Raw genomic sequence first — 16802 nt, forward strand, 5'->3', positions numbered from 1 at the left:
CGAGCCTCCTGTGCGCCTCAGGTGATTTATCGGCAGCGTCTTGTTTTCTTTTTACTTCGTGTTCTTTCTTTTTCCATCCACGTTTTCCCCACTTCTCTCCCCCCCCCTTTGTTTTGGTGAGATCTTAATCTCCCAGCAGGGCAAGGCAGGAGAGCCGTTTCCAGCACGGCTGACGTCACTGGAGCACCGTCAATTAGCAGGTGCTAGGCGCTGGGAGAGAGGTGCAGCTGTGCTCCCTCTCCCTGGAGGCTGGGTTTGTTGCCATTCGAGCGCTGCTCGCTTCGGGGAATTTATTCGGCTTCGGGGAATTTATTCGGTGTGGCCTCCTGGCGCTCAGCAGTTCACGTGATTGCGGCCAGCGCTCCTACTGGGTTAGCATCAGAGCAAAGGCGCTTGCCTCCAGGGAGAGGGGGACCCAGGCCAGTCAAGCCCAGATGTGCGAAATTGTTAGCCATTGGAGGATACTGCAAAGTCTTGACCTTCGACGTGTCGCTTGTGGATGGTCACTCGGCCTAGCGATCAGAGTGTCGGACCAGCGAGAGCTGGGTTCAAGTCCCCACTTGGCCGTGAAGCTGGCTAGGTGTCTTTGGCCCAGGGCCTCACGGCCTACAGCTACTTCACAGGGTTGTTGTAAGGATAAAATGGAGAGGAGGAAGGGAATCCTGTACACCTCAAAGGAAAAAGCCGGGATATATGAATCAATTAAAAATAAATAAACAGAAGAAATAAATGCATAAACAAACAGAATCAAGAAGTTTTTCTAAAACATACACACACTGCTACTGAATTTTGATTCTGCTCACCCCCCACCAATTTGCTAACCAGAGTTCAAAGAGTTCGGTGTCAGCTTTGGAAAATATCTCCGAGGATTTCAGGAATCAAAGAACTGATTTTCATACCACCCTAAAATCAATTAAATTTGCCCATGGTCAAAATGGATTCCAGGGCAGTTTACAATAAAGAACTTTTTTAAAAAGAGAGAGAGAGAGAGAGAGAGAATGATACAATATACTAAGACTGACTGCAAATAATCATAATAAAATCTGATAAAAGACGAAGAAAAGTTCTTTAAATGCTTGGCTGTAATAAAAAATATTTTGCCCGATGCCTAAAAGATAGACATTCTATCATTAGAGCACCATAACTACGGTGACCATATAAAAAAAGGACTGGGCTCCTGTGTTTTTAACAGTTGTATTGAAGTAGGCATGCAGCACCTGGTGAAATTCTGTCTTCATCGCAACAGTGAAAGCTGCAGGAGCCCTGCCCTCTTTTGTATGGTCAGCCTAGGCAGAGCTCCTGCAGCTTTCACTGATGTGATGAAGAGGTAATTTCACCAGGTGCTGCATGCCTACTTCAGTTCAACAACTTCTTCTTCTTCTTCTTCTTCTTCTTCTTCTTCTTCTTCTTCTTCTTCTTCTATTATTATTATCATCATCATCATCATCATCATCATCCCACCTTTTGCCCAATGCTGGTCCTCAAGACACAGGAGCCCTGTCCATTTTTCAATATGGTCACCCTAGTTATGATGCTCCAATGATATAATGTCTATCTTTTAGGCATCGGGCAAAATATGTTTTATTACAGCCAAGCATTTAAAGAACTTTTCTTCGTCTTTTATCAGATTTTTAAATTATTATTTACAGTCAGTCTTAATATATTGTATCATTCTCTCTTTTTTAAATGTTCTTTATTGTAAACTGCCCTGGCTGGAATCCATTTTGACCATGGGCAAATTTAATTGATTTTAGGGTGGTAGGAAAACCAGTCCTTTGATTCCTGAAATGAATAACAATGGCACTTGCTGAAATTCCCTTTTCGATACAATGGTTAAAGTAGGGTGACCATATGAAAAGGAGGACAGGACTCCTGTATCTTTAACAGTTGCATAGGAAAGGGAATTTCAGCAGGGGTCATTTGTATATATGGAGAACCTGGTGAAATTCCCTCTTCATCGCAGCAGTTAAAGCTGCAGGAGCTATACTAGAGTGACCAGATTTAAAAGACGGCAGGGCACCTGCACCTTTAACTGTTGTGATGAAGAGGAAATTTCACCAGGTTCCCCATATATACAAATGACACCTAGTGAAATTTCCTTTTCAATTCAAGTGTTAAAGATACAAGAGCCCTGTCCTCCTTTTCATATGGTCACCCTACCCAGGAGCAGTGGTGTCTCCTCAAGCAACAACCCAGTAGGCCTCGAGGTCTCTCTCACAAAAACGGTCTCCTGAGGAGAAAGCGACTCCTCTGAAGTAGGCCTCTGGCCTGAGCATTCTAATGGACAACAGCTGAGCCTGGGTGTGGCTCAGCAGCCCCTTGTGAGGAAAAGCCTCCAAAAGCCTCCAAAATAGTTGCTTTAGGTGTCATTTGTATATATGGGGAACCTGGTGAAATTTCCTCTTCATGCAACAGTTAAAAGGTGCAGGTGCCCTGCCGTCTTTTAAATCTGGTCACTCTAGTATTGGGTGACCATATGAAAAGGAGGACAGGGCTCCTGTATCTTTAACAGTTAAAGATACAGGGGCTGTGTCCTCCTTTTCATATGGTCACCCTACCCAGGAGCAGTGGTGTTTCCTCAAGCAACCACCCAGTAGGCCTCCTGAAAGGAGGTCTCTCTCTCACAAAAACGGTCTCCTGAGGAGAAAGCGACTCCTCTGGAGTAGGCCTCTGGCCTGAGCGTTCTAATGGACAACAGCTGAGACTGGGTGTGCCTCAGCAGCCCCTTGTGAGGAAAAGCCTCCAAAAGCCTCCAAAATAGTTGCTTTAGGTGTCATTTGTATATATGGGGAACCTGGTGAAATTTCCTCTTCATGCAACAGTTAAAAGGTGCAGGTGCCCTGCCGTCTTTTAAATCTGGTCACTCTAGTATTGGGTGACCATATGAAAAGGAGGACAGGGCTCCTGTATCTTTAACAGTTAAAGATACAGGGGCTGTGTCCTCCTTTTCATATGGTCACCCTACCCAGGAGCAGTGGTGTTTCCTCAAGCAACCACCCAGTAGGCCTCCTGAAAGGAGGTCTCTCTCACACAAAAACGGTCTCCTGAGGAGAAAGCGACTCCTCTGGAGTAGGCCTCTGGCCTGAGCATTCTAATGGACAACAGCTGAGACTGGGTGTGCCTCAGCAGCCCCTTGTGAGGAAAAGCCTCCAAAAGCCTCCAAAATAGTTGCTTTAGGTGTCATTTGTATATATGGGGAACCTGGTGAAATTTCCTCTTCATGCAGCAGTTAAAAGGTGCAGGTGCCCTGCCGTCTTTTAAATCTGGTCACTCTAGTATTGGGTGACCATATGAAAAGGAGGACAGGGCTCCTGTATCTTTAACAGTTAAAGATACAGGGGCTGTGTCCTCCTTTTCATATGGTCACCCTACCCAGGAGCAGTGGTGTTTCCTCAAGCAACCACCCAGTAGGCCTCCTGAAAGGAGGTCTCTCTCTCACAAAAACGGTCTCCTGAGGAGAAAGCGACTCCTCTGGAGTAGGCCTCTGGCCTGAGCATTCTAATGGACAACAGCTGAGCCTGGGTGTGGCTCAGCAGCCCCTTGTGAGGAAAAGCCTCCAAAAGCCTCCAAAATAGTTGCTTTAGGTGTCATTTGTATATATGGGGAACCTGGTGAAATTTCCTCTTCATGCAACAGTTAAAAGGTGCAGGTGCCCTGCCGTCTTTTAAATCTGGTCACTCTAGTATTGGGTGACCATATGAAAAGGAGGACAGGGCTCCTGTATCTTTAACAGTTAAAGATACAGGGGCTGTGTCCTCCTTTTCATATGGTCACCCTACCCAGGAGCAGTGGTGTCTCCTCAAGCAACCACCCAGTAGGCCTCATGAAAGGAGGTCCCTCTCTCACAAAAACGGTCTCCTGAGGAGAAAGCGACTCCTCTGGAGTAGGCCTCTGGCCTGAGCGTTCTAATGGACAACAGCTGAGCCTGGGTGTGGCTCAGCAGCCCCTTGTGAGGAAAAGCCTCCAAAAGCCTCCAAAATAGTTGCTTTAGGTGTCATTTGTATATATGGGGAACCTGGTGAAATTTCCTCTTCATGCAACAGTTAAAAGGTGCAGGTGCCCTGCCGTCTTTTAAATCTGGTCACTCTAGTATTGGGTGACCATATGAAAAGGAGGACAGGGCTCCTGTATCTTTAACAGTTAAAGATACAGGGGCTGTGTCCTCCTTTTCATATGGTCACCCTACCCAGGAGCAGTGGTGTCTCCTCAAGCAACCACCCAGTAGGCCTCATGAAAGGAGGTCCCTCTCTCACAAAAACGGTCTCCTGAGGAGAAAGCGACTCCTCTGGAGTAGGCCTCTGGCCTGAGCGTTCTAATGGACAACAGCTGAGCCTGGGTGTCGGTCAGCAGCCCCTTGTGAGGAAAAGCCTCCAGTCTGAGCTCCCTAATTCCTGAAAGCAACATCTCCTCAGCTTCTCCTGCTTTTGTCTCCTGGTTTCCTGACCCTGCCTTGTGCTTGAAACTCTGTGTTACAGGCCTTGGACTCCTGTTTGACTCTGCCACTGGATTGTGTATGTATTAGGCTGCATAATTTATTTATTTATTTATTTTACTACATTTATATACCGCCCCACAGCCGAAGCTCTCGGGGTGGTTTGCAACAATTAAAAATAGTAAACATTAAAAGTATGCAAAAATTAAAAAAAAACATAACAGTATAAAAACAACAGTATCCATTTAAAAACAACAATTCTGGGGTCCATTAAAAACAAACTTAACGTTGTTAAATGCTGTTAAAATGCCTGGGAGAAGAGAAACTGTGTTTGGACTCTGCTTGTTTGACCACTCCTGTTTTACCTGAACTCCCTTGACCACAAACCTGTCTGCTGGAACATTATTTATTTATTTATTACATTTCTACACTGCCCAATAGCCGGAGCTCCCTGGGCGGTTCACAAAAATTAAAACATTCAAAGTATAAAACAACAGTATAAGACCATAATATAAAATAGGGTGACCATATGAAAAGGAGGATAGGGCTCCTGTATATTTAACACTTGAATTGAAAAGGAAAATTCACTAGGTGTCAATTGTGTATATGAGGAAATGGGTGAAATTTCCTCTTCATCACAACAGTTAAAGGTGCAGGTGAAGGTGCACCTTTAAATCTGGTCACTCTAGTATAGCTCCTGCAGCTTTAACTGCTGCGATGAAGAGGGAATTTCACCAGGTTTTCCAAATATACAAATGACCCCTGCTGAAATTCCCTTTTCTATGCAACTGTTAAAGATACAGGAGCCCTGTCCTCCTTTTCATATGGTCACCCTATATAAAAGCTCAACCAGATAAAAACAGCAGCAATGCAAAATTACAAATTTAAAACACCAAGTTAAAATTTATTTATAGACTGTTAAAATGCTGGGAGAATAAAAAGGTCTTCACCTGGCGTCTAAAAGCATACAATGTAGGTGCCAAGCGAACCTCCTTAGGGAGCTCATTCCACAGCCAGGGTGCCACAGCAGAGAAGGCCCTCCTCCTGGTAGCCACCTGCCTCACTTCCTTTGGCAGGGCCTCGCGGAGAAGGACCCTTGAGGATGACTTTAGGGTCCGGGCAGGTACATACGGGAGGAGGCATTCCTTCAGATAGCCTGGCCCCAAGCCATTTAGGGCTTTAAATGTTAATACCAGCACTTTGAATTGGGCCCGGACCTGGACTAGCAGCCAATGAAGCTGGAAAAGGACTGGTGTGATGTGGTCTCGCCAGCCAGTCCCTGTTAGTAACCGTGCTGCCCTGTTTTGTACCAGTTGAAATTTCCGGACTGCTTTCAATCCAGAAATCAAGTTATGAATCTAGCCACTGAGTGAACAGAGTGCTGGACTAGATGGACCCTTGTTTGGATCCCGCATGGCACGTCTTATGCTCTTATGTTATACTTGGCCTTGTGTTCAGCACTAACATTGAGACTGCTAGAGCCATTGCAGGATAGGTTCCTGCCATTAAATGGGCTCAAGTTATAGGAAGCCAGATTCTGGTTGGACATCAGGGAAAACGTCCTGACTATAAGAGCAGTAAGACAATGGAACCAATGACTTAGGGAAGTCCTGGACTCTCCCATACAAGAGGCCTTCAAACTGCAGCTGGGCAGCCGTCTGTCAGGGATGCTTTAAGGTGGATTCCTGCATTGAGCAGGGGGTGGACTTGATGGCCTTAGAGGACCCTTTCAAGTCTACTCTTTTTTAGATTCTATAATCTGTGTTCCTAGAGCATTCTAGAAAGCATAGCAAGATCTTAATGATATAGGGCGGGATATAAATGTTTTAAATAAATAAACCACACTCTAGGGGCAATCTAAGAACAACATTACATAAACGGAATGCAATATTCTATCAATGATGTTGCACCACTATAATTTAGGGGGTTTGATTTTGTCATAATGGCAAAGAGATGTGCGTGTTTAATCTTTTGGAGTTAGTCCTAATCATATTTAAAGCATTTCACATGCAATATATCCTGCTTATGGAACACAACAAAGAGCTTTGTGACACCTTGGAGACTAACAAAAAACATGTGTCATAATCAATGTGTGGACCATAGTCCACTTCATCAAATGCTGGAAACGTTATTCTAAATTGACAGGTGTGTGTATATGCATGGGTGAAGACTCTACAGAGGGGGATGAAATGCAAAAAAGTAGAAAATACAGGCACTAATAAAATAAGTGACCATTCACAAATCACTGTTGATGATAACGAACAATGGTGATAATTTATTTATTTATTACATTTATATACCACCCCATATCCAAAGCTCTCTGGGCAGTTTACTAAAGTTAAAAACAGTCAACATTAAAAGTATACAAAATTTAAAAGCATAAAAACAATAATATCCATTTAAAAACTGTTCTGGGGTCAGTTAAAAAAACTTAGCATATGTTGTTAAATGCCTGGGAGGAGAGAAAAGTCTTGACCTGGTGCCGAAAAGATAACAGTCTCGGCGCCAGGCGAGCCTCGTCGGGGAGATCATTCTGAAATTGGGGGGCCACCACTGAAAAGGCTCTCTCCCTTGTTGCCATCCTTGAAGTAGGAACTCAGAGGAAGACCTTAGATGTTGAGCGCAGTGTACAGGTAGGTTCGTGTCGGGAGAGGCGTTCCGTTAGGTATTGTGGTCCCAAGCCGTGTAACGCTTTATAGGTTAAAACCAGCACCTTGAATCGGGCTCAGAAATGTATAGGCAGCCAATGCAAGCAGCCCAGAATTGGTGTTATATGTTCAAACCTTCTGGTTCTAGTTATCAATCTGGCTGCTGCATTTTGCACAAGCTGCGGCTTCTGAACAAACATCTTGGATTTGGTAAGCTAATTAATGGCTGTGGTAGTATGATAAAATAAACTATTATCTAAATTCAGGCCATAGGTAATAGCATTGAACTATCTGATGAGTAGCAACACTCATCACATTTAAACACTGTTGTTTAAATAAATACTGGTGTTTTTATATTTTCGATGGTTTTAAATTTTGTATACTTTTTAATGTTCACTGTTTTTAACTTTTGTAAACCGCCTGGAGAGCTTCGGCTATGGAGTGGTATATAAATTTAATCAATAAATAAAATAAACACATCTTTTTCAATCTAGAGACTCCATTTTAAAGTTCCAATGTTTAACAATACTTTTGTTGTAACTCTTACAAGAGCCTTATAAGGTAGGTAGTGGTGATTATCCTTGTATTGCTAAGGTGAAGAATGGCAGAGCCTGAGTTTGAATGGCTTCCCTCAGGGCACCTGGTTGCCTTCATGGTAAGATTTGAACTGGAGTCGTATGATTCTTAGCTTGTTCCCTTTGCCGTGGCATTGTGCCAGCTCACCTGCGGTCTCAGCCAGCTGTGATTGGTTGGTTGGAGAAGACAGGATGTTGCGGTTCCCTAGCAACTGGAAGATGCTCCCCAAATATGCTCTTCCCAGCTAACACGAAGTAATTGAAATCGAGTCTAGCAGCAAGAGCAGAATGAGCAGTTCTTATTACTAGAGGGCATCCACACGTTTTTTGCAGAGCACCCTGGGCACATCACTATGTCTGCTTGTGAGAGAGTGCTTTTGACAATGGCAGTGAAAGACTGTGTTGCGAAGGGGACCCTTATAGAATCATAGAATAGTAGAGTTGGGAGGTGCCTATAAGGCCATCGAGTCCAACCCCCTGCTCATTGCAGGAATCTACCTTAAAGCATACTTGACGGCTGTCCAGCTGCCTCTTGAAGGCCTCTAGTGTGGGAGAGCCCACCACCTCCCTAGGTCATTGGTTCCACTGTCGTACTGCTCTAACAGTCAGGAAGCTTTTCCTGATGTCCAGCCGGAATCTGGCTTCCTGTAACTTGAGCCCATTATTCCGTGTCCTGCACTCTGGGAGGATCGAGAAGAGATCCTGGACCACTCGTCTGTGTGACAACCTTTTAAGTATTTGAAGAGTGCTCTCATGTCTCCCCTCAATCTTCTCTTTTCCAGGCTAAACATGCCTATAGTGGCGTTGGATCAGGGCTGGGGAACCTCTTCCACCCTGAAGCCAGAATTCCATTTTAAAGAAGCTATCGGAGGACACATTCCAGTGATGGGTGGGGCAAAGGCAGAATGGGTGGAGCCCAAAATCAGCATATTTTAGCTTAAGGCTCTCACTGCCAGTAACTAACTGGCAGTGAGAGCCAGTAGAGGAGGGCGTGGAAAGTGGGTGTGGCTAGGAGAAGTGGGCGTGGCCATTTGGAGAACCCCAGAGGGCTAAATCAGGACCTGAAGAGGGTTGGTTTTGGTCCGAAGGCCTCTCTGTTCTCCCCTGCTTCAAATGCTGCTGCAAGGTTTGTTTGTTTGTTTAAAATTTCAAAAACCAAAGGAGGAAAGCTTCCAAGTCAGGTGAAACGAAGGGAGAAACAGATTCTCAGGTTGCGATGGATTTATTGATACAAAGCCTGATGCATTTCAGCCTGTGTCCTTTCAAAGGCCTTCTTCAAGGGTCTGTAAACATTAACAATATTTATTTATTTATTTATTTATTACATTTCTATACTGCCCAATAGCCGGAGTTCTCTGGGCGGTTCACAAAAATTAAAACCATTCAAAGTATAAAACAACAGTATAAAGCCATAATATAAATTACAATATAAAAGCTCAACCAGATAAAAACAGCAACAATGCAAAATTACAAATTTAAAACACCATGTTAAAATGTATTTATATATTGTTAAAATGTTGGGAGAATAAAAAGGTCTTCACCTGGCGTCTAAAAGCATATAATGTAGGTGCCAAGCGAACCTCCTTAGGGAGCTCATTCCACAGCCGGGGTGCCACAGCAGAGAAGGCCCTCCTCCTGGTAGCCACTTGAAAACACGAGAGGCCAACACATACTGATAAAATATATTCATATTGTAAAGTTAAATTGACACAGGCCCCTGTAGCAATATGTCAGTTTAACTTTATAATATGGATATATCATGTTTTCAAATGTATTTTTTAATGTTTATAGCCCCTTGAAGAAGGCCTTTGAAAGGACACAGGCCGAAATGCATCAGGCTTCGTATAAATTAATCCTTTGCATCCTGAGAACTGGTTTCTCCCTTCTTTTCATCTTGTTTTAAATTTCAACAAACGGGTTCTGAATCCCACCTGGCGAATCATGGGTTTTCTTTTCATCGCTTGCCCAGAGCTGCCTTGTGAAATGGGATGCGCCGTTTTCTAAATCCTGCTGGGTAATCCCCAATGTCAGCTTGGCATTTTCGTGTCATGTTTGTGATAGACTGGGTAAAAGTTCACAAATGTCCTACGTTGCAAATTAGGCATTTTTTAAAATAGTTTATTTATTTATTTTATTACATTTATATCCCACCTTTTTTCCTCCAAGGAACCCAAGGCGGTATGCATAATCCTACTCTCCATGTTATCCTCACAACAACAACAACCCTGTGAGGTAGGTTGGGCTGAGAGTCTGTGACTGGCCCAAAGTCGCCCAGTGGGTTTCCATGGGGGAGTGGGGACTAGAACCCGGATTTCCCGACTCCCAGTCCAACACCTTAGCCACTACACCACTCTGGCTCAGTTCCTATATTGAGTTGAAGTACTCTTCCTGCCAGGAACAAAGCCCTCAGAGCGGCATTTCATCCTTTCAGAATGGAGTGGGAGGAACTGCACAAAAGATAGGAAATCACTAAATGTTCAATGTCCGTGGGAAAGGGGGAGGAGCTAGTTGAAGGAGGCGTGGCCTTCTGGGACCAGATTTCGGCCCACAGACCTGAAGTCCTGCATGAAAACCTTTCACGGAACTGTCACCGACTCGATCCTATTGTGAGAAAGGTCCTAACAGTATGAGCTGTTTGAGAGTGGAGTGGACGGTCTCAGGGGTCGGTGGGCTCCTCTTTGCTGGGGGTATCTGCAGACAGGCTGGAAGGCCGCCTGTCGGATGCTGTAGCTACAAGATTGCTGTGTTGGGTTGGACTGGATGACCTTCACAGTCCCTTCCACATCCAGAATTGGGTGAATCAAGCTCGGATATCTGTATCTGCCAACTTATGCCACCCTCAATCTGTTAACACTGGATGGTGCCACAAAAACACTCCATTGTGTTGTGGCTGCAACAGACTTAACAGGCCTCCCCCGCCCTTTTCTGGCCAATGACTACGGTCAAGATGTGAAAAATTCTCATGTGTTCTGCAGCTCCATCTTGTGTTCGAAATGTAAGCTACACCCTAGCAGACGGAATTGGTGTCTGGTTGTTGCTGCAACAGTTTGTCTTTTCTACCTGAGTAAGATATAGGGTGTTTCCAGGCAGTGGTCCCTAGCTAAGGAAAGCCCAAGACATTTTTCTGCCCGAGGCAGAAGACAAGATGGCACCTCTTTCCATTCCAGGTACTGAAGCTGCCTGGAATGAGAGTTGACTTATTTACACACAGGTAACGACATACCGTCTTCCACCACACCCAAGGGTGACACATTGGTTTAGGAGCCCAGGGCCAGGTATACAGCACAGAGAGCTCAGTCCTCCCAGAGAAGGGGAATGGATTGGGGATCTCAGGAAGAAAGGTTGCAGGTCTGCTGCCCCCCTCCAGCATCTGCTGCCTGAAGCACTTGCCTCACCCTGTCTAATCGTAGGGTCGGCCCTGCTCCTAGCACTAAATATCAGAAGGCACTGTGCAGCAATTCCATACAAGGGCACAATCCTGTGCATGTTTAGACGGAAGTCCTTTCACTCTCAGCATTCCCCAGCCAGCATGAATCTAGGAGGTGGAAGATGTTTGTGTATTGCACCCTAGGATTGTACCCTAAGTATTCTCTGTAGTAAGAAAAAAAGATGGAGGAAGGGATGGGAAAACACGGAAGGGTTAAATCTGTTCCATTTGTGTTTTGCAGATTGTTAGGCACTGTTCTGTCGTCTGCTCATTGGCAGAATTGTGTTTTTTTTTAAATGTCCCATATTTGCACGAATTCACATTGACACAAATTCGCACATGTGAAAATGTGCAAAAACACCCCACCACCACCACGTGCAAGTCCCCAAATGTGCATTTTCATGCTTTAGCATGTGCGGGAAGTACACATTTTAGCTGGTGTTGGGTTTTTTTTAAATGTATTTTTCTATGGCTAAATTTGGGTAAAATTATGGAAAGTAAATAAATAAATCCACAAATCCGCTGAATTTGTGTGAGTTGGGAAAAGCTGGTGCACTGCTGAATCCATGGGTTGGATTCATAGAAATTGGAGCTCTTTTGATTCAGTTGCTGATTTCTCTGACAACCCTAAATACAATGAAATCTAATGAAGGAGACTCACCTACCACCTTTCAGGCCATTCCCTCGAAGGAGCAGCATTCATGTTCCACCTTATATTTTATCCCCATGACAACTTCATTGGGTAGGCTAGGCTGAGAAAAATTGAGTGAGATCACCCAATGACTTTTGTGGCTAAGTAAGGATTTGAACCTGGGATCTCCGTGAACCTAGTCTGACACTCTAGCTGTCCTTAACCTGGTGCCTTTCCTGGATCTTTGCTTTGATGCAGAATGGCTGCTCTTTATGTTTTTTAATATTGATTTCAATCACCGACTCTATGTTTGCAGTGGCCAGTCATGGCCATGGTGGCTCAAGAGCCCCTAAAATTTCCCACAGTGGAGTCCCTCAGTAGTGAGAAAACGAGGCCAGAAGCCTTGAGACACCTCCTCTGTATGTAGTTTCGTTCTTGTAAGTGAACTGCACGATGGGGTTGGAATAATGTATGTACCTGAATGTGCTGTAATGCTAAAACTATTATATCAACAAGGAAATGGAATTTCTAACTGTCAAGACCTCTTGATACAGTAGAAGACAAATAAGCTAGCTTGATCAGGAGGACTGACCATCCAGGTCAATCTGACATTGCCAGAAGAGTTAAGGGCCATCTGTTGATAAGGTAGAATGAAGAAGTTTTCTTTGGTCTGTCTTTGTTTTGCCTTAGAACTTTGCTAACTGCTAATTGGTTAAGATGCTACTATGTATAAATACATATGTTTTTCACACGGCCAGTTGAGATGTTCTTTGTGTGTAGGACTTTCTCCATACAGCTTATTACGTTCAATGAAACAGACGCCATAGCTAGACCTAAGGTTTATCCCTGGATCATCCAGGGGTCAAACCTGGTCATCTAGGTGACACACAGAGAATCCAGTGCTCAGGCAGGGGTGAACCCTGGATGATCCCAGGATAAATCTTAGGTCTAGCAGTGGCCAGAGTTGCCTTACAATCAAAGTGGATTTCTTTATCTTTAACAGCAGTATTAGAGAGAGAGAGAGAGAGAGAGAGAGAGAGACTGACTTATGCAATGTTATCCTTATTGAAGACTTACTATGTGTGTGTCATTGCTTGGTATGTCTTGTGAAGGCTATGGATAGCTTTTATTTTTCTCTTAGGACTCTTCTTGATATATAATTTGTAGTATCTAAAGCAATATTTTTGCAGCTTATGTTGTGTTTAGTGTCATTGATGCATAAAGGTTGTTACTGCTTACACAAGGGCAGGCAACCTGTAGCCCACTATATGTTGTTGGATTTTATAACTCCCATAGGCTCAGCCACCAGCACTTATTGAGATATGTTGTCATGTCAACGGATCTGGAAAGAGCATTTTCTTTAAGCCCAATCCTGATAGAGGAAAAGCACCTGGTGTTTGAGGAAGGTCTGCATAGCCAGCATGACCTACCTATTTATTTCATCATTATCATCATCATCATCATCATCATAACTAAATTTATTTCTTACCTGCCTCTCTATTTTGATCGAGGCGGGGAACAACAGTAAATGGTAAAATACATAAAACTGAATTAAAACATAATATATATTGTTAAAACATCCTAAGATTCCACTGGATAGGCCTGCCGAAAGAGATCAGTCTATATAGCGTTCTTGAATGCTAATAAACTGTTAAGTTGATGAGTCTCCTCAAGTGTAACCCACTGTTAAAACTCTTTAAAATGAAATAAAACCAGTCCAAAGTGGGATATAAATTGCTTTAAAACAATACAACCATAAATGAAATGAAAAATAAAAATCCAGTAGCAATGGAAAAAAACCAAAAGCATAAATTAAGACAGGCTAAACTCAGGTTGATAAAATAGCCCATCAAATAGTCAAGAAAACAGCAGTTGGGGATGGGAGAATCACCCTAGAAAATGTCATCACTTGGCACCTAAAACTCAGCAACAGGGAAGCCAGGTGGCCCTTCTGAGTAGAACATTGTAAATTTTGGGTGCCACTACCAAAAAGACCTGCTTCACCTTTTGAAGGTGGAGGTTCTTGGGGAGGGACATGAGATAAAGGTCTTAATACCAGGGCAGGTTTGTATATGTCAGAGGTGGCTGCCCTGTGGTCTACCAGATGTTCTGGCCTGGCACTCCCATGATCCCTCCCTACTGGCTATCCTGGTCAGGGCTGATGGGAATTTTAAACCAAAACTTCTGGAAGGCCACAAATGCTCCATCCCTGGTCTAGGTGGAGCTCAAGAATGGATGACTGGCTATGTTCCTAGAGTTACACAGCCTAGGCAGGACTTTTGCACCAAACACTGATAAGCAAGTGTGCAGGAGTACAGTTTTTAAAAACAAAATCTGGGTAAAATTGATTCATAAGAGTTGGAAGGGACCCCAAAGTTGATCTAGTCCACCCCTTGTGGATGTAGAAACCCTGCTTCTCCAGCTTCCCTCATGGGTGGTATCTAGCCTTTGCTTAAGAACCTCTAATGAAAGAGACTCCACAGTCTTCCAAGCAGTTGCACTGTTGGGCAGCGTATCCTGTCAGGAATTTCTTTCCAATGTTTAGCTGAAATCGCCTTCCTTGTCACTGGAACCTTGTCGTTTCAGGTCCTCGCCTCTGGAGCCACCGAGGACAAATCTGCTCCATCACCTCTGTGATAGCCCTTCAGATATTTGAAGATGTTCCTCACTTTGACCGGGTTCACACCATCGGCAACGCACGGTGGCTGTGTAAACTATGCTGCCCATGCCGGTTGCGTGCTAGAGGGATTTGCACAATTACTCTTGGCAGTGTGGCTTGGCGTGTTGATTTATTTATTTATTACATTTACAATCTGTGTTTTTTCCTCCTGTGGCTGATGTGACTCCCTCCTCTCCATATTAACCTCACAACAACCCTGTGAGGGAGGTTAGGTTGAAAGTCAGGGACTTGCCCAAAGTCACCCAGTGAGCTTCCATGGCCGAGCGGGGACTAGAACTTGGATCTTCCAAGTCCCAGTTGAACAATCTAACCACTACACCACATTGGCTCTTATGAACCTGGCCAGGGTGCCTTTTTGGCGTGGGTAGCAAGCCACCCAGAACTCATGGGTTGATGTAGGGTTCCGGGTAGCTGGTTACCCATGGCAACAAGCCACCCTGGGCGGGTTCGCACGATGTGACAAGCCACGCTGCCATGGGTAATCATGCCAATCTCCGCAGTATGCGGCCAACCTATGCAGCTTAGTTAAGAAGCTGCCATTTCTTGTTAATTGCCTGCTGATCATGCGCTCTGGGCTATTTCCTCTTAATCATCTCTTTTCCGGGCTAAATGCACCCAATGTTTCTTTTTCCGTGACTATTTGCAGCAAAGGGACATAATAATGATGGCGGCACCGTGGAGCACTTGAGGCCAGGTCATGGCCCACCAGAGTAGAGGCAGGCAACCCAGTACTATCCAGATGTTTTTGACTACAACTCCCTTCAGCATGGGAGTATGGGACAGTATGGGAGTTGTAGTCCAAAGCATCGATGTGTATACGGAGTTGCCTTCCCATGTGCTAAAGGATGCAGAGAAAAGCATTTGTAGAGGGAGAGAGAAGGACGCAGAGCCGGTGGGTGGGGTCTCCTTTGACAGACAGATGCCTGACTCCTGCCATCTCATCTCATCTCTCTCTTTCTCTCTCCCCACCTCTCCAGAGCAAGCTGGTGAAGTACTTCAGCCGCCAGCTCTCCTGCAAACGGAAGGTGGCCCTGCAGGAGCGCAACGCCAAGCTGGAGGGATTCCCGCAGCTCCTGCACTGGTTCCGCATTGTCAACATCCGCAAGGAAGTCATGGAGGTGAGCGAGGCCTGGATGTGGACAGTGATCAATTCCCGCTTCCTTCTGCAATGCCCTTCTTCCAGCCCCTTGGATCCGCGGCTTATTTATTTATCAAGAGACGGCTGTACTGGTGGTTCCTGGTGCGTTTCAACATGGGTCTTAATCAAGTGGCAAAAAAAATCTCAAACGGATTTTCAGAAGGATTCCCTCTCCTTTTCTTCATCTGAAGCTTCCCCCACTCCCCTGACAAAGACATGCGTCGAAATGCGTTGGGAACATCCAGTACAGCTGTCTCTTGTTACTTTATTTTTTGGTTGCCTCTCACGGCCTCAGCAGTGACAGTTGGTATCAGGAGGGAGGGGGGACTCTCAGTTGGAGCTGGACCCAGGCATGATGGAGAGGTGCCTGGCTGCTCCAGCCTTTCCTTCTGATGGCCTCAGCAGTGACAGTTGGTAGCAGGAGGGAGGGGGGACTCTCAGTTGGAGTTGGACCCAGGCATGATGGAGAGGTGCCTGGCTGCTCCATCCTTTCCCTCTGATGGCCTCAGCAGTGACAGTTGGTAGCAGGAGGGAGGGAGGACTCTCAGTTGGAGTTGGACCCAGGCATGATGGAGAGGTGCCTGGCTGCTCCATCCTTTCCCTCTGATGGCCTCAGCAGTGACAGTTGGTAGCAGGAGGGAGGGGGGACTCTCAGTTGGAGCTGGACCCAGGCATGATGGAGAGGTGCCTGGCTGCTCCATCCTTTCCCTCTGATGGCCTCAGCAGTGACAGTTGGTAGCAGGAGGGAGGGGGGACTCTCAGTTGGAGCTGGACCCAGGCATGATGGAGAGGTGCCTGGCTGCTCCAGCCTTTCCCTCTGATGGCCTCAGCAGTGACAGTTGGTATCACCATCACCACCACAATTATTATTGCCTCCTTTCTACAGGAAACCTTTACTCAAGGCAGCAAGCAATACATATCAAAAACACACCCAGCCAAACATTAACTATATGATTCAAAATGCGTCCATAATCATTTTCTATTTACACAAGGCTCTCAACGTGATGGACAAAAACATTCGCCCAATGAAAATTGCATGCAAGTTTAGTAACAGGTGCAGAATTAACATGGGACTCATTGGGTGCCAGGTGGCGTTTCGGCCACAGTCCTTGGTCTTTCTCAATGTAGTCCTCAATCTGCCACCTGCGAAGCAACAGCAGAAGCAGGTTCCCCTTTCCTTTCCTATGGATTGCACCCTTGGTGAATGGAACCCCCCAAACTCGGAGGCGTCTGATCATCCAATGCAGAGCAGGAGGAGTGTCTGATGCGAT

The 16802-nt window shown here is 45.1% G+C and overlaps 2 protein-coding genes across 2 annotated transcripts in view; both read left to right on the top strand.

Moving 5' to 3' along the window:
• Positions 1–16802, top strand: part of VSIG10 (V-set and immunoglobulin domain containing 10) — a 497585-nt gene that overhangs the window by 103536 nt on the left and 377247 nt on the right. The gene's annotated exons all lie outside the window — the stretch shown is intronic.
• Positions 1–16802, top strand: part of KSR2 (kinase suppressor of ras 2) — a 227243-nt gene that overhangs the window by 17459 nt on the left and 192982 nt on the right. The window contains exon 2 of the mRNA XM_063144251.1: positions 15371–15511. Coding sequence (XP_063000321.1) covers positions 15371–15511 — 141 coding nt within the window. The remainder of the gene's footprint in view (positions 1–15370; positions 15512–16802) is intronic.

Source organism: Elgaria multicarinata, chromosome 18 (genome assembly GCF_023053635.1).
Source record: "Elgaria multicarinata webbii isolate HBS135686 ecotype San Diego chromosome 18, rElgMul1.1.pri, whole genome shotgun sequence".
Lineage (NCBI taxonomy): Eukaryota > Metazoa > Chordata > Lepidosauria > Squamata > Anguidae > Elgaria > Elgaria multicarinata.